Genomic DNA, 18,971 nt, shown 5'->3' with positions numbered 1-18,971 from the left:
GAGATGACTTTTCTTAGGTATATTTCTTTCATTCTTTTTTTTCATTTTCCATAGAAATGGAAATCTTTAAGAAGCTATCTATGTGTTATGACTTTAGGACTGGTAGAATAGTCTAGTACCAGTAATTTTGGCTATGTTCCACTAGTCAAATAATGTGAAGCTACCAGGAAAATTACTTGGCAAACATTTATTCTTTTCATATACTGATTGCCTAATGTATATGTTAGCACTATGCTAAACACTGGGGAAACAATTTTAAATAAAATACAAGCTGTGCTCTGAAGGTGCTTACAATCTACTTGGGTAGACAGATCCATAAATAACTATGGTGCACAATGAAATTGATTTAAAACGATGCAAAATAAAGATGTTCAAGTACTATGACATCTCAGGGAAAGTAGTATTTCTGGCTAGAGAATCAGGGAAAGTTTCCCAGAGGAGATAAGTTTTGAATCAGACTTTCATGGATAAATGTATAAGAGTTTATCAGATGAAGAAAGGTGTAAGGTGAAGACAGTAGCCAAAATTGTCTATTTCTTGTCAAGGTTATAGATACTTGGGGTTTAATTAAATAATTTTTGGGTAGGGAGAGCATCCTTATTTTCTACCTTTTTGATCTGCATCTTAATGTATAGTATTAATTCCTCTAAATGTTATAATGGAACCTTTTTGGGTTTAAATTTCATTAGCTTTTATTTTCTTTATCTGCCTCTTAGATCAGATCCTATGGGAGGGAGGGGAAAGAAATGGATAGTCCCTTTGTTGTTTTAGAATTTTCCTTCTATAATTCAAAGAGAAATGATTCTTAAAACTTGAAAGAAACATTTACCCATTAAAAAAAAATCTGCTCATCTGTAAAATACTTGGTTAATCAGATTTGTCTCCTCCTTGGCAACTTTATGCTTTTTGTCTTTCTTTCATAGGGCTGCTTTGTTTTTATGCCAAACTTCAAGAAGAGAAAGATCTCTGTGCCAATAGGTAAGTTGTCTTAATATCAAATTTGTTAGCCATCCCCCATATTGTCTTAAACTTTAAGAACTAGTCCTAATTGAAGTTAGTAATTTTTTGTCTAATCTTGGCTTACTTGCTGTGTTGATAATGTAGCAGTTGTGTTCCAAGGCTTGGTCAGAGGGATAAGAGTACACCTCAGGGTTCTAATCCAAATGTACTATCAAAAGACAAATTGGAAAGTAAATTTCCTTCCAAGGGTATGTTGCCGTTATTTAAAGAGGAGTGTCTTTCTGATGACTTCGATGCCATTGTTTCTTTATCTACAGCTTTAGAAATGAAAATAAAAGTCAATTTCTATTAGAAAAGCACTTTGATCCTTGTTTGAGTAATCAAAACAATTATAAAAGCTGATTGATCATCTGGATTTCTAATAATGAGGGAAATGAAATGTTAATTGATTACACAGAAAAACTAAAAAAGAAAGACCACAAATTTGTGTATATTTTCTAAGGAAAATTGTGTAAAAATTGTTTCTAGGTCAAATATACAGTATTTATGGGAGACTTAAATATGCTTAAATTTGGTATGGTATTCCATTTTATGAATAAACTTGACAAGGTAAATTAAAGAAAAAAACATCATCTGTATGGAACATATAGTAATGGGCTTAGTAATATATGTGTGTTAAATAGATATTACACTTTCTAATTTAGGGGTAAGTGCTATACATACCAATACAAGTTGAAAAAAAAGGCCAAAGATCTTTGATCTCTTATAGTAATTCTACCTGCTAGAGCACAAAGTTGTGGAATCATCCAGACTAGAACTGACGTCATTTGGAATGTGGTCCTGACCCTAACTAGCTCTATGGCTGTTAACCTTTCTCTAGGTGTCCTTATCTATAAAATGAGGGGCTAGCTTGGCTTATCACTAAGATTTCTTCCTATCCTCATTCCATGCTTCCAAGAGCTAACTTGCAGGACTTTGTGAGACAATTATAAAAAAACATATGGAGAAATTTGTGTTATCATGGGCTGTTACCACTTTGACCTTGTGGTTTGTGTTCCAAGACTTCATCTCTCAGTAGCCTGAGGGAAAGGAAAAAGCTGGGAAGGAACAGCCAAATACATTCTATTCTCAGATCTGCTACATATTTGCAAGTGACCCAGATTCTCTGCCTATTAATCTTCACACCCTTTCTACCAGTTTGTGCCCTCATATACATACAGGTGTCCCACACTATTCTTCTCAATCACTTTTTATTCCAAGTAAAACAAACTTGTTAAATTATTAGATGAGTGGGTTTTAAATACAGATACACATATTAAGGGAGTGGATTTTCATCACGCACACACACACATACACACATACACACTCACACATCCATGTGGGCAAGAGAGAAAAGACATTAATTTGTTTAAAAAAGACAAAATAACAACAGAGATTATCTTAAGTCTCAGTGGTTCCTGAGATGAAGTAGGGGGAATTGACTACAAATGGACAAAGGGAATTTTGTGGAGTGATGGAAATGTTCTCTGCCTTGATTGAGGGACTAGTTATATGAGTGTTTACTTGTGTCAAACTGTTAAGATAGGTATGCTTTATTGCACATTATGCCTCAATAAAATGAAATTATTAAAAATATACTTGTCTCTACTTTTTCATTTATCTCCAGATATCTGTTTAGTGATCAAGTTATAATATTAATAAGAAAACTTCTTCAAACAAATTATAATATTACTGTCAGTCAGAAAGTGTTTATTGCATTGGTTCTCAATCATAACTATACATTGGAATCACTTGGGGAACTTTTTTTTTAAACCTCAATCCTATTCCTTCTATAGACTTGGGGAACTTTTAAAAAACTTTTTATTTTGATATAATTGTAGATTCACATGCAATTGCATGAAATAGTATAGAGAGTTCTTGTGTTCCCTTCCACCAGTTATCCCCGGTGGTAATATATTACTTGACTGTAGTACAGTATCACAACCAAGAAACTGACATTGATATAATCCACTGACCTTATTCAGGTTTCAACCTGGGGGACTTTTAAAAAAATACAGGTTTACTATCCCTTATCTGAAATTCTTAGGACCAGAAGTGTTTTGGATTTTGGATTTTTTCAGATTTTTAAATATTTGCATATACATAATGAAATATCTTGGGAATGAGACCCAAGTCTAAACATAAGATTCACTTATATTTCATATATACCTTGTACACATAACCTCAAGATAATTTGATACAATATTTTTAATAATTTTGTGCACAAAACAAAATTTTGACTGCAACCCATCATATTAGGTCAGGTGTGAAATTTTCCACTGGTGGTGTCATGTCAGCCCTCAAAAAGTTTCAGATTTGGGGGCATTTTAGATTTTAGATTTCTGAATTAGGGATGCTCAACCTGTACAATATCCTATCCCTGACCAACTGAATCAGAATCACTGGGAATAGGGTACAGGTGTCGGAATTGTGAATATTAATTGCAGTAGAAAGATTATTGAACTTGAATATATAGAATAGGATTTTTCTAAATCATCACATGATGGAGATCTTGAGTGTTAATCCATCAGTCTGAGACTAACCAGGTAAAAGACTTGTGCTCAAGGAGAATAAAATAGTAAAATACTGGTCTAATATAGGGAGAATAGAGTAGAAAGTATGACTTATAATAAGAATCCAATTTCTCATTAACAGGGGAATATATAGTAACGTAGAGCTTTATACCCTTACAGACTTATTTTAAAGAAACTTGAAGCTTTCTTAATTCTTTGCCCTCCTTCCCAAAATGAAAGACAAAAGTGATGGAATTGAAAATAGTGAAGAAAGAATAATGACATTATAATTTATTTTTAAGCGATTGACTCATGAACAAATTTTAATGTTATATATTGCTAAACTTACCAGATATAGTTCAGGGAAAATTTAAGACATGTTCCCTCATTATCCATGAGGGACATATAGCATGCAGTAGCATCTGATATCAGCACTGTAATTATAACTAATAGAATTGCTAACTTTTTTTTTTTTTTTTTTTTTTTTGAGACAGAGTCTCACTTTGATGCCCAGGCTAGAGTGAGTGCCCTGGCGTCAGCCTAGCTCACAGCAACCTCAAACTCCTGGGCTCAAGCGATCCTGCTGCCTCAGCCTCCTGAGTAGCTGGGACTACAGGCATGTGCCACGATGCCCGGCTAATTTTTTCTATATATATGTTAGTTAGCCAATTAATTTCTTTCTATTTATAGTAGAGACAGGATCTCGCTCTTGCTCAGGCTGGTTTCGAACTCCTGACCTCGAGCAATCCGCCAGCCTCGGCCTCCCAGAGTTCTAGGATTACAGGCATGAGCCACCGCGTGCTAACATTTTTTTTGAGCATTAACTATGTGCCAGACTGTTCTAAGCATTTTATATGTATTAATTTGTTTTACTCATCAGCAAACTATGAGGAATATATTATTATCTCCTTTAAAATATATGAGGATATGTAGACATAGAACTTTGTCCATTAAAATGATAGTAAGTGGTAGAGCTGGGATTTGAACCCAACCTGATTCCAGGGCCCATGGTCTAACCATTACTTAATACTGCTTCTCATAATATGAGGCAAGTTTTTGCTTGTAACTTTTTGTATTGAATTTCAGCTATAATTTATTGAGATTTGTTTATAGGTCTTAGTATTATTCATAGTAAACCTCATATATATAATTTGAACTTTTCTTTAAAAGTTCATCAGATTTTTTTTTTCCTTCATTGTGTGCATCTAAGACCAACAGATAATGTTATAACAGAAAAATCTTTGAGGAATTGACACTGATTGTAAGACACATGGAGCAGGACTAAAGGAAACATATCCAAATTTTAGCACTTGCCTTCACTGGCTTCAATTCTTGAAACAGATTGCCTGAAGAAATAGGAAGATGCTTTGCATTTTGCCCACCATCTGTCCTGACTTCGAGACACTTGGTATGTGCTTAAGAGAAGACCATTAACTCTCCTTCTCTTCAGTATTCTGTGGATGACTGCACAAACAAAACCACTGGGCAGGAACTGGGGGGCTGCACTGGCAGCAGCACTGGCACTGTAGGAAATTTTCACCCTGAAGTATACAGCTGTGAGTAGGAGCTGAGGCAGGAGGAAACCTGACAAGAGTGAGAGCTTAACATTCTTCAGTTCCTCTCAATGCTTTTTTTTTTTAACCTACCTGATCTGTAAATAATGGAGAAGTCATGGTAACAGGTTAAAGTATCGTACTACTATTGTTTTCCAATGTCCAAGAGTTTTTCATATGTATTTTGATACAACATTATTCAGCACATTAAAAAATTTATGTTGTGATTGGCCACTTTAACATTTTACAATTTTACCCATTATCAATGTAAAATGATTATTTTTGTTCTATTTAAGGCTATCTTGTTGTTCTGCTTTGTCTCAGTAATATTGCATCTCCTTATTTTCTTTTTTTGTTTGCATTTTAAAACTATAACCTTGGCCAGGCGTAGTAGCTCATGCCTGTAATCCTAGCACTCTGGGAGGCTGAGGCGGGCAGATCGCTAAAGGTCAGGAGTTTGAAACCAGCCTGAGCAAGAGTGAGACCCTGTCTCTACTAAAATTAGAAAGAAATTAATTGGCCAACTAAAAATATATAGAAAAAATTAGCCAGGCATGGTGGCACATGGCTGTAGTCCCAGCTACTCGGGAAGCTGAGGCAGAAGGATTGCTTGAGCCCAGGAGTTTGAGGTTGCTGTGAGCTAGGCTGATGCTACAGCACTCTAGCCTGGGCAACAGAGCGAGACTCTGTCTCATAAAAAAAGAAAACTATAACCTTGTCTACTGTTTTATGGTAAGATAACTTCAATATAGTCTAAGTCTTTTGATAAAATTAAAAATCAAACCAGCTGCAGTGGCTCACGTATGTAATCCTAGCACTTTGGGAGGCCTAGGCAGTAGGATTGCTTGAGGCGAGGAGTTTGAGACCAGCCTGAGCAAGAGGGAGACCCTGTCTCTACAGAAAATAGAAAAATTACCCAGGCATGGTGGTATGCACCTGAGTCTCAGTTATTCAAGAGGCTGAGGCAGGAGAATCACTTGAGCCCAGGAGTTTGAGGTTGCAGTGGGTTATGATGACACCACTGCACTCTAGCCCAGGTGACACAGTGAGACTGTCTCAAAAAAAAAAAAAAAAAAAAGATACTTTATAAAAACTGTGGGTCAACTATGATTAGAAAAAAAATTCCTTGACATGAAAGAGAATTTCTATTCCAAACTATCAGTTAACATTCAAACTTGATGGTAGAGTACTAACAGCAGAAATTTAACACCATGAAAGCTTTAGCTGTTGCAATAAAATATGTAGCAATAAACAGCAAGAAATATGAAGGGAAGTAGAAAACTATAAGGACTATAAGGAATCAAAATTATTAAAGGAAGAGACATCTGTGATGTTTTTGGATGTGAATTTTTTAAGACACATTAAAGATGGTCTTTCTCCACAAATCAACCTACAGCTTTGATTTTAACTAGTCAAAATACCAGTGAAGTTATATTTGAGAAGTGACAACATTAATTTGAAAGAATGGATTAAAGTTTCTTGAAAAAGAATAACAATGTTTGGTGGCAGTGGGACAAAAACTGGATCTATTTAACATTAAAATGTGGTATATACAAGCTATAGTAATTAATATAGTGTAGGGCTGATATAGGAATAAGGTTGGGTTCAAAGAAAAAGTTCAAAAATAGTTAAAGTGTATGTTAGTATTTAGACTATAAGGGCATGTCAGGTCAGTGGGAGAAGGATGAATTATTCAGTAAATGAGTGTTTTTCAAACCAAAAGTCATAATCCATGTGTGAGTCAGGAAATTAATTTAGTGGACCATCATAATTATTTTAAAAACAGAAAAGAAAACATTTGTTATTTCATGATAAGGCTGAATATTGTATCGTGGAACTTTCGTTTTTGTTTGTTGTATGTGTATGGGTGTCAGATTATGATATAAAATGTATTCTTTAATGTGGATCATGGTTTAAAATGTTTGAAAACCACTGCAGTAAATGGTATTTTGACAAATGGCTAACCAGTTGGAGAAAACATTCAAAAAGGATATAAAAATATATAGACAGAATAAATGATGGACTGGACTAAACTACGTCAATGGAACAAAAATATAAGGATAGTAGCAATAAGAATCATTTAATAAAGGAGAGTTCAAAGCAAATATATGAAGCAAAGTATACAAGGTAATAGAATAAGAGCAAATAATAGAAACATATAAATATTAAATGTGTATACCTCACCAAAAACTATTAAATAAAACCCAAGCCATTAAATAAGAACTGTTAGAAATCCAACCTGAAGATACAGTTAATATGATAAAAATAAAAGTATATAAGCCGGGCGCTGTGGCTCACGCCTGTAATCCTAGCTCTTGGGAGGCTGAGCCGGGCGGATTGCTCAAGGTCAGGAGTTCAAAACCAGCCTGAGCAAGAGCGAGACCCCGTCTCTACTATAAATAGAAAGAAATTAATTGGCCAACTGATATATATATAAAAAAATTAGCCGGGCATGGTGGCGCATGCCTGTAGTCCCAGCTACTCGGGAGGCTGAGGCAGAAGGATCACTCGAGCCCAGGAGTTTGAGGTTGCTGTGAGCTAGGCTGACGCCCCGGCACTCACTCTAGCCTGGTCAATAAAGCGAGACTCTGTCTCAAAAAAAAAAATAAATAAATAAAAGTATATAAATAAAATTCAAAAGATATTGAATGTTACCTATCTGCAAATATATATATATTTGATGCATATAAAAAATTTAACCTCTGTCACTTACTGTGTGACTTTGCACACAGTTTCTAACTTTTACTATGTAAAAAAAGAAACTGATTTCTTTCTATCTGTGTTTTTAGGGGATTATTTTAGTAAAGGGAGAAATGAGTCTGAGGACAGTAAGCTTCGATTCGAAACTTACCAGTTGATGTGGCAACAGATGAAATCTGAAACTGAGGTGAATATTTTTTTTGATAATATTTCCTATTTTTCTGATACCATAAATCTCATATTTTTTGCTTCCCATCATCAATTTACAAGAGTACTGATGAAATATAGGAAATATTGGTGAAGTATAATCTGTGTATGCTTAAAAAAGCCTCCTATTTCAAATATTATGCATGGCTCCAGGTACTAGAACATGTTTATGATAGCTGTTATGGACAAGGAGCTTTTAAATGGTGACACTCTTAAATTATCCATTCAGTTATACAAGTATGAAATCAAACTACTTCTGAACTCCTTCACTCCCTCATCCTCATATCCAGTTACCATGTTTTTTATATTTTAGCTCTGAAAAATTTCTTTACTGTAGCAAATTGGTGGCTCTAGTGCCAACATTTTGAGCCTATGGCTTGTTTTGTTTGGCCAACACAGTGTTACAGTTTCTGTTTTGTTTTGGGAGGGTTATGCAGTTTCCAGTTTGTTACTGCCTCCCACCAGTTTTTATTGCTTTATACCTAGTGGCCTTGCCCATTCATATATTCCACGTGATCCTTGAGGGTATTTGGGTTTATGGATTGCAGTTTAGGCCCTCTTTATTTCTTAACCTGGATTGTTGTGGTATCCTCCTAGCTTGCATGCTTGATTCTGATATCAAACCCTTCAATCTGCCACCAGCCCTTATAGCACCATTGTCCAATTTAGAAAAGTCCTCCCGTTAGGCAAATGCCAACCCTATGCCAGGATACAGGGATTTTTCCACCCCTGCTGCTAGATTAACTCTTCTTAACACTGATCTAATCATGCCTTTATTTCACATTCCTTCTATGTTTCTCTCCACAGGATAAAATCCAAACCCTTTAACATCATATATATTTTTTCTTGGTCTGGACCTTTGCTTATTTGTCCAGCCTCATTTCCTACCACTTCTCATGTTTTTTGAGCTTAGCTGTATCTGTAGTTCACTAGATATTTGGTGCTTTGCTTCCTTGCCTCTTCTTATTCCTTCTAACTTTCCTTTACCTCCTGTCACCTCCTCTATCACTTGCTAATGCCTTGGTTTAAATATATCACCTGCTTAGCTTAACTTAGATGGTACTACCCTTGGCTCCTGTATTATGGCACTCTACACAATGTACATTCATTTTAAGTGTTCTTGTTTAATTTCTTTACTCTTTTAGGGTAGAGGCTATCTTTCATTCATAAAGTGGTTAGTAAATGTTAGTCAAATGAATAAATGAGAGGAATTTTTAAATGGGAGAATCCAAAGTGCTAATCACTCGAGATTTTAGGAAAAACCATTTTTTTAAATTTGATCCAATTTTTAATCATTTTACATGAAATCTTTCTTTGGAATTGAATCCAAAACCAGGAAAGACACATCAGATTACTACTACTAATAATAATTCATAAAGTTTTGTGTTTTCTTTGTAGCGGCTACAAGAAGAATTAAATAAAAACCTGTTTGACAGTTTAATCGAATTTCTGCAAAAGTCTCATTCTAGATTCCAGAAGAGTTCAGGAGACTTGGGCTGTCAAATAAAACTCAGAGAAATTCCAACTGCTGCTCTTGTTCTTGGTATGTATGTGTGTTTATTCATACATGCATGTGTTTATTTTTTTTAATTGGTTTTTTTATTGTTGAGAATAGTGGAAAATCACCTCTTCTGATAAACCTGTTTTCTCTCTTTTATTTGTAGAATTAAACCAACTATAGTTTGTTTTTCATACTTTCAAAACCAATAAGAGTTCTTTACATCTTTACAGTGGTCATCTGTGAATTAAAAGGAACCGATTCAGCTAGTGCTCCATTCAACCTTTTGGCAGAGGGGAAATATATTTGTTTTATTCTTCCATAGATATGAGAGTACATGAGATTTGGATTTAGTGATAAAGAAACCACCAGTGTTTTATTCAGTTTTTATATATTTTTTGTCATATAGTCAGTTCAATGGAATTACTCTGTGACCTTAATTTTATTTTCCTATGCTTAGTTTTTCAAACTTAAATTGTTTCATTGTATTGATGTTAATTGCCTTGAAAAAGGCTTGGATGAATTATATATAAACTGCTTTGAGATTGCAGGTTGTAAATTTCTTAGGCACTTAATATCCATCATTATTATCCCATCTTTACCAAACATGGATTCCAAGATAATGGAAAAAAAAATTTCTTTGGAATATTAGCAAATTTCCTTCATTTCTTTTGAAAACAAAGTTGAATTTATTTGGGTTCCAAACATGCTTTTCATTTCACTTTCAATTTATTTGTTTAAGTTTGGTTATATTGGTGGGCTCTGAGATAAGAAATTTTTTTGTTTGTTTGTTTGTTTTTGAGATATAGTCTCACTTTGTTGCCCAGGCTAGAGTGAGTGCCGTGGCATCAGCCTAGCTCACAGCAACCTCAAACTCCTGGGCACAAGCAATCCTGCCTCAGCCTCCCAAGTAGCTGGGACTACAGGCATGCGCCACCATGCCCGGCTAATTTTTTCTATATATATTAGTTGGCCAATTAATTTCTTTCTATTTATAGTAGAGACGGGGTCTCACTCTCGCTCAGGCTGGTTTTGAACTCCTGACCTGGAGCAGTCCACCCACCTCAGCCTCCCAGAGTGCTAGGATTACAGGTGTGAGCCACTGCACCCGGCCTTGAGATAAGAAATTAATTCTTATTTAATACTGCCTCCAATACTGTTCATAATCCACATCTTATTCTGGTTATTCATGATAATACTTCTCAAACTTTAATGTACCTATGGATAACCTCCAGGGATCATAGTAAAATCCAGATTTTTGTTAATAGGTCTGGGATGGGGCCTGAAATTCTGCTTTTCTAGCAAACTTTCAGCTGATGCCCATACTACTGATTCGAGGACCCACAGTACTCAAGGGAATGATTTTTATAATGTTTTGGGCCCACTCTACAATATAGTGTGCTGTCTAATTTCAAAATCCTTTCTATTTATGGATGAGAAACTGAGGCCCAAAGATGACCTCAGTTTGTACTGTTGGATCCTTTGTTTCTCTACTGCCTGCCAGGTTGCAGCAATTGGAGGTAGAGGGAGAGTTGGTACAATCAAGTGAGATGGCCTGATATGCTGTGAAAGTACTGTTCAAGTGCTTGCCCTGCATAGTGTCAAAAAGGAAAAAAGAAGCTAATAGAAATCATATTTCAAAATCTTGGTCTGAAGAGAATATTTTTCCAGTTAAACACATTATTGATTATCTTGTTTGCAACAGATAAGTCTATCATTTTAAGGAATATAATGTTAAATAGCCCATGAAGTCAGTCAGTGAAAGACCAGATAAGCCAGTCTTTTACTGAACTCCCAAATTTTTTCAGGAATCCATTATTATAATCACAGATGATATACATACTAGGAATAGTTTTGATACTATAAAAAAATCTGTACTCAAAGAATGCTTAAACACAGTGGCTCATTTTCTATTTTCGAAAAGATAGCTTTTACGCTGCCAGCCAAGGTAGCTCATGCCTACAAGCCCAGCGACTGAGGAGACTGAGGTGGGAGGATGGCTTCAGCCCAGGAATTTGAGATCAGCCTGGGCAATGTTGTGTGACTCCATCTCTAAAAAATAAAAATTAAGAAAAATTAGCCAGGTATGGTGGTGTGTGCCTATAATCTCCCCTATTCAGGAGGTTGAAGCAGGAGGATCGCTTGAGCCCAGGTGTTTGAAGCTGCAGTGAGCTATGATTGTGCCACTGCACTCTTACCTGGGTGACAGAACAAGACCCTGTCTCTAAAAAAAAAGGTATATATCCATCTAAAAAATAATCTGCTAATATTTCTATTTTGGCTTTCCTGGAAAAAGGTTGCTAATTGCTGGTATGGATGATTCTATAACTTTTCTTTTTCTTCCAATCAGTGGGAGTTTTACAGTAGCAAGGTGTCTGCTGCTGTCTGCCTCAGCACCAAAGGCCTTTTAGAAATCACAGATTGTTATGTTAGGGAAGATAACAGTTAACAGAATTTTTTTCCAAAGTAGTGGGGAAATTTCCACTCACCTTTGATAACTGTATGCAGCATACTAAAACTCTGATTTGCAGAAATGAAAACAAGGGGTTCAATAAATACCAAAAGTACCCATAGTTTTAATTTTTTTTTAGGTTCTTCCTTCAGAAATCATCTTAATGTCCACTTTACCTATTGTATCTAGTATTATGATGGTTAATAGAATTAATTGTTGGATCCTCCTCAGTTGTTAAGACACGGTCACAGTAAGGCTGGAATTCATAGCTCTTTATTTTTGAATGATTTTTGGTTTTGGTTTTTTTGTTTTGTTTTGTTTTTTTGAGACAGAGTCTCAGCCTGTTGCCCAGGTGAAAGAGTACAGTGGCATCATCATAGCTCACTCAATCTCAAACTCCCGTGCTCAAGTGATTCTCCTGCCTCAGCCTCCTGAGTAGCTGGGACTATAGGCATGCTCCACCATGCCCTTGATTTTTCTATTTTTTGTAGAGATGGGATCTCACTCTTGCTCAAGCTGGTCTCGAACTCCTAGCCTCAAGCAGTCTTCCCAACTTGGCCTCCCACAGTGCTAGGATTATAGGTGTGAGCCACTGCACCAGGCCTCAAATGATTATTTTAAATAGCTTTTTATGAATTTGACAAAGCAATGAAATTACTCCTAAGATATTTTCAAGGGTCAACTACACATTCCCAGTAATTTTTTTGAAAGAAGAATTACCCTAAATATGTTTACTGACAACTGTAGTATGTGCTTGTAGATAGCTATTGTTAATGAATAGGTCTTCATTTATGCAGTATATTTTCTTGGTTTCTGTTATTAATCATGTTTTTTAAATGTTCTTGGTAATTTGCTTGATGTGTTAAATATCTTTTGTTACTGTTAAATTATTATTAATAAAAATGGTGATATTGATGTATTATCTCATAGGTGTGAATGTCACAGATCATGATTTAACATTCAGAAGTCTAACAGAGGCCCTTCAGAATAATGTCACGCCATATGTAGTCTCATTACAAGCGAAAGATTGCCCAGGTAAAATATAAATGTCATAATAACCTTAGTGGGATATTACAGATTTCTTCTGTCCTTTTCTTTCTTTCTCTTTTTTTATCTCTAGCTTTCGTTATTTCTTTTTGTTGGTGGGAAAAGACAGTGCTACATTTTTGGCAGGGTGAGGTTTAGTGGCTCCCAGAGTAATTTGACTATTGCAGGACTCTTTGCCTCCTTTTGCTTTCTTTATCCTAGTCCCATTCCTGCCATATCAGCTTCAGTGATAGTAGTAGTCCAAGCATTTTTGCAAGATGTGTTCTTTAATCCAGTGAAACTTTTAATAAGTAGAAAGATTTGGGACAGGAACCTAAGTATTGGGGGATGGGGAGCTCTTGCGTAGCTCAACAGAGAATAGACTACATGGGCTCATGTTTATAGCTATAAATCACTGTATCGTCCCACTTGGAAAAGCTACCATGCTAGAAAAAGAACTAATCTTGAGGTCTGAAGCTATTGAATTATAAAGAGTATGCACACAAATATAGTAAAAGTTGGAGTTGGACTGATAAAAGAGTTTTATGTGCTTATATTGCTTTCATACTCATAAACTGTGGGAAATTAAATGAAAGCCCCAAAGGTATCTTCAAAAATGACTATCTTGGAGACTTATAATCAGTAAAATAATTCATATAGTAACACATATATTTTAGAGGGGACCTTGATAACCTTTTGTTCAATGTAATTTAAATACATATTCCCAAAATAATTTATAGTTTTCATGTTTACACATTTACTTATGTAGCCCTTTTATTACATAGTATATAAACTGTGGTCTAGTATTATTCTGAATTAATGAAATTTAAATATTAAGAAGAGGGTACTAAGGACCATGAATAGTTAATATATTAAAAGTTATATTGTTGGCCGGGCGCTGTGGCTCACGCCTGTAATCCTAGCTCTTGGGAGGCCGAGGCGGGCGGATTGCTCAAGGTCAGGAGTTCAAAACCAGCCTGAGCAAGAGCGAGACCCCGTCTCTACTATAAATAGAAAGAAATTAATTGGCCAACTGATATATATATAAAAAAAAAAAAAAAAAAAAAAAAAAAGTTATATTGTTGGTAAGTGCAGAAAAACACATGCTACTCAGATAATGTAGTATACTAATCAAGAAGTTTCAGGAGCTTTAATTTTGTTTAAAGAGGAAATAAGCTTTCTTTTTATATTCTGCAGATATGAAACATTTTTTGCAAAAGTTTTTCTCACAGTTGATGGACTGCTGTGTAGATGTAAAATCTAAAGAGGAGGAAAGTGTTTGGGTCACCCAGAAAAAGACACATTGTTCAATGGATTCACTTTGCAGTTGGTATATGACTGTCACACAGGTAAATATAAACCAGTGGTTTTCTCCTAGGAAATTGACATATGATTGATGGGGCTTGGAATTATATTAGACTTGGACTGTTTTGTTCTAATAAGGATATGCTTATGCAGTACTAGGTGTTTATTTAATAGCAGCTATTTATTTTTTCTAAGAATACTAGAATTGAAAAGCGTTCTTTTATTAATATGGAGCCTAATTCTTGGTAAGTGTTTAGTCTTTTTGCGGGCACATTTTATTTGTGGGAGAATGTCATCAGTGACAAAAACAGAATATCAGGAGTCAGTTCTGTTGCAGATTCTCTGTGACAATGAGTATAACTTTAATATGTTATCTCTTAGGTTCCTTAATATTTGCTTTTGTGCAATAGAACCATGCTGTTAATACCCACTGTCAACTTAGTTTTATGAAGAATAATATTTTTTAATATTATTTTTAAAGTTATTTTTTAAAAATATATATATATATATTTTTTTTTTTTTGAGACAAAAGAGTCTCTCTCTGTTGCCTGAGCTAGAGTGCTGTGGCATCAGCCTAGCTCACAGCAACCTCAAACTCCTGGGCTCAGGTGATCCTCCTGCCTCAGCCTCCCGAGTAGCTGGGACTACAGGCATGCACCACCGTGCCCGGCTAATTTTTTCTATGTATATTAGTTGGCCAATTAATTTCTTTCTATTTTTAGTAGAGACGGGGTCTCACTCTTGCTCAGGCTGGTTTCGAACTCCTGACCTTGAGCAATCCGCCCGCCTCGGCCTCCCAGAGTGCTAGGATTACAGGCGTGATCCACCAGGCCTGGCCAATATTTATTTTTTAAGTCTAATTTGTTTCTTGTTTAGAGTTTTTAGGGAATCAGTGTAATAAAGTATATTCAACAAACAGACAAATTAAAAGAAACTCCATTCTACCATCACAGTATCTGGTAAGAATGAGTAACGTAGGTGATTCATTGGGTAACTGAATCATAAAACCACAGCCTTAGTTTATGATGCTGTGTAGCCAGACAGTATGGGAAAAAATACTATGATGACATTTTCCAATCAACATTTTTGCTAAAGTCATCATAAATGAAGTTTTATTTCGCTTTATATAGGGACTAAATTTAGTCTAATGCTTACCTTCATTTGATCCACAGTTTAAGATTTTCTAGAAATCAAATGTTACCTGCAATTTATGTCAGATATCTTTACAAGATTGAGTTTGGACCAGATGATATTTAGAGTCCGTTTCAAGCTTGAATTTCCACAGTAGCAGAGTAACAAGTAGTGCTATTCATTGAGTTTTTTAATTAAAAATACTAGTTCTTACCTTAAAGCAAAGCAAAATATCATGATTTACCAAGAGAAAAACCAATTTTGTAGAAAATTTCCTCTTATGTTTTTCCTAGCATTTTCTCAGCAGAAAATATAAATATTTCATATAAATTATAGATTTTACCGAACCTTTTTCTTCTTGGTCATTATTCCCATGTCAGACACAGAAAGAGTCTGCTAGTGACTGTTGGAATGAGTTTCTGTTTATTATGTAGGAGAAATAAAAAACAATGTTATGGTAAAATGTAAAGGGAGTTATATCAATATGTGGTATTGTAGCATTATTTGGGTGGTAAGGCATACTTTTAACTCCTTCTTTTCACAATGGCTTAAAAGAAGACAGACCCAAAAATGCCAAGCAAAAAGAGGACTACTACTAGCCAATGGCAGTCTCCTCCTGTTGTGCTTATCTTAAAGGATATGGAAAGTTTCACCACAAAAGTACTCCAAGACTTCATAATTATCAGCAGGTAGGTGGTATATCTCTTGGCTTTTATGCAAAATTCTCTGTTAAGAAAACATAACTTATAGCTTAAAAAGCATAATCTTCATTTTGATACTAACTGGATAGAAATCAAAGTGATTTCAAAAGCTTAATAATTGAATGTTCAAAGACCTCTGAACAGGTTTTTCCATTTGCTTTTTGACCCAAGATTGAGAGTCAAAGACAAATTTAGCCAGTTTTAAATTAATGTGGTAAGGTAGTATAAAATGTGGTTTGTCTCACCAAGGTTTTTTGGTCTCTTATTTGCCCATTAAATGGGTAAACTACCACAGGTTGAGATTTTTATCAGGTCTTATTTTTTGATACCTTTCTGTCCTCTGAGGCTTTGAGTTACACATAGCTTTACTGAGCAAGAATGTTTTCTAAATAACATTATCTTATGTTTATGTAATATTTCTAGTGAGAAACTACTTTCATGATCTCCTAGGGTCAAGGCAATCATGTGAAACTCAGAACTGAAGTAACTCTATTTTAAAATTGAGTGATATGCATTTCCCATGGTGTATCTTTTAGGATAGAATTTATTTTGGCTTCTTCTATATGTTAACTTACCTTAATAGTATAGCTACATTTGTCTAAAGCTGTATATATTATGTTATAATTTACTAACACAGTTAAAATTCCTACTTTGATAGTGCTTCTTTTCCCCATTGACTCTAAGAGTTCTACATCTTAGGACTTTTCTTAATGCTAGCATTGAGCTGCTTACCATGCTGGAAAAGCATACAATATAAAATAGTGACATAAAAGCTATCCTTTTTAGGAGCTCAGACTTGTGGCTACTTTAGCCGTCAAAAGTAAAGAAGAACCACCTACACCAGTAAGACAGTCCAGGCACTTTACTCCTCTGAAGGTAGAACTGCATACAGCTAGAATAGTGAAAAGCAGTAGCTAATAGGAGAGAGCAAGCAAAATCATTATCCATGATACAAAAGGGTATGACCTGCAGTAGCCCTCAGAGATAGTACTGTTTTACTCTGTGAGAGTCATTTCTGTTCATCCTGGTTATGCTAAGAATAAATCCTATTCAGTATGTTTGAAATAAGAATGTGAGGAAGGGATATAACATTTTTAAATGATGTCCATTAACTCTTGTGGTTGTTATGGCTGGATAACATAGTGTCGGTTAGAAATGTCCATAAATAGAATAAGTAACTTTGAAAATTAATGACCTTTATGTCACTGAACTCTTAAAACATAGGCTGAGTGGTCCAACTGTGAGGACAACTGTAGGCAGGGCTCTAACTTTGGGTCTAACACTTGAGATGGTATAACCTTAGGGATAAGCACTTGATCTTTCTGGATGTCTGTGCTCTTATTTATAAAATGAGAGGATACATTAACAGATTGATTTCATAGCTAGAACGTCTGGGAAATAACTATTTCTGTGATACTCTAACAGAAGAAAAATGAATGACCTAGAAAATTTTAATATTTGAAATGATACTATTAATACTTAGCAGTATCTTATAAAGTAGTCATTAAAGTTTGTTTTACCTTGAAATATGTAATATACTTGCTAAAGAAATTCTACTTTTGTATCTGTCTTTGAAAACTAGTGAACATCTACATGAATTTCCACTAATACTAATTTTTGGAATTGCCACATCTCCTATTATCATCCACCGGTTGCTTTCTCATGCAGTATCATCTTTATTATGTATAGAACTGTTCCAGTCTTTGTCTTGCAAGGAGCACCTGACTACCGTACTCGATAAGGTAAAAAGAAAAAAAGTTTTGCCAGTGAAATAGGATGAAAAGAAAACTGCCAAAAATAGATTATAAATATGAATGTTAATGATAAATCTCTGTATCTCTCAGAGTAATATTGAACATATTGCTTCACATGATTTAATATTATTATTTAATGATTTTATAGTGTTTTATAGTTTTATAGTGATTTTATATAACATTGTCTCTTCAGATAAAATGTAAGCTTTATGTAAAGAATGATCATATGTGTCTCTACACTTATATCTATTTATCTTTATTCGATGGAAAAGAATAGGTTTATTTATTTGTTTATTTATTTATTGAGTCAGAGTCTTACTGTGTTGCCCGGGCTAGAGTGGTGCTGTGGCGTCAGCCTAGCTCACAGCAACCTCAAACTCCTGGGCTCAAGCAATCCTTTTGCCTCAGCCTCCTGAGTAGCAGGGACTACAGTCATGTGCCACCATGCCCGACTATTTTTTCTGTATATGTTTTTAGTTGGCCAATTAATTTCTTTCTACTTTTTTTAGTAGAGACAGGGTCTTCACTCTTGCTCAGGCTGGTTTCGAACTCCTGACCTTGAGCAATCTGCCCGCCTCGGCCTCCCAGAGTGCTAGGATTATAGGCATGAGCCACCGTGCCTGGCCAATAATAGGTTTTTAAAATAAATTTTTACAGAATTTGTAGACTTTCTAGTAAAATATGTTTTGACTCTTACATTTTATATAAAATGATTTGAAGTTTTAAGTAGACTCTTTTCCTGTCATGCTGCTCTTGACAACAAATACTAAAATAAATTGAACTATTATTCTTTAGTATTAACCTTCTCCAAATTGTTCTAGACTTAGTTCCTTATGACATAATTTATGCTGCTTATATAAGGTAAAAAAATTACAGCCTCCCTGCTTATTTACTAGGCACTTCTATACTTTTTTTTTCCGCATAAAGGTGATGTCCAGCTGTAGTATTTCAGTTTGCTTAGTTATAACCAAATTCAGTTGACCTTCTGCAACTATGCTTCTATTTAAGAAGCCTAGTATTTTTTGTCATAAAACACCACTATAGGCCTTTGAAAATTAGCCAAATAGTATAAATACAGGTATTCTATATTTTTAAAATAGATACCTGTTAAAATGCATTTTATTCAACATAG

General features: G+C 35.0%; 1 protein-coding gene across 5 annotated transcripts in view; it reads left to right on the top strand.

Annotated features, from left to right (window-relative positions):
- ORC3 (origin recognition complex subunit 3) overlaps positions 1-18,971 on the top strand; it is a 64,287-nt gene that overhangs the window by 1,968 nt on the left and 43,348 nt on the right. For 4 of the 5 annotated variants that reach the window (XM_020287029.2, XM_012750891.2, XM_012750889.2 and 1 more), the window contains exons 2-8: positions 924-978; positions 7,855-7,952; positions 9,371-9,515; positions 12,853-12,957; positions 14,146-14,297; positions 15,940-16,073; positions 17,668-17,827. In XM_020287029.2, the coding sequence (XP_020142618.2) occupies positions 924-978; positions 7,855-7,952; positions 9,371-9,515; positions 12,853-12,957; positions 14,146-14,297; positions 15,940-16,073; positions 17,668-17,827 (849 nt within the window). The remainder of the gene's footprint in view (positions 1-923; positions 979-7,854; positions 7,953-9,370; positions 9,516-12,852; positions 12,958-14,145; positions 14,298-15,939; positions 16,074-17,667; positions 17,828-18,971) is intronic. The other variant, XM_012750892.2, reaches the window with a different exon arrangement.

The sequence above is a fragment of the Microcebus murinus genome, chromosome 5 (assembly GCF_040939455.1).
Source record: "Microcebus murinus isolate Inina chromosome 5, M.murinus_Inina_mat1.0, whole genome shotgun sequence".
Taxonomy (NCBI): Eukaryota; Metazoa; Chordata; class Mammalia; order Primates; family Cheirogaleidae; genus Microcebus; species Microcebus murinus.
The sequence above is the reverse complement of the archived record's forward strand: the minus strand, read 5'-3'. Positions and strand labels throughout refer to the sequence as shown.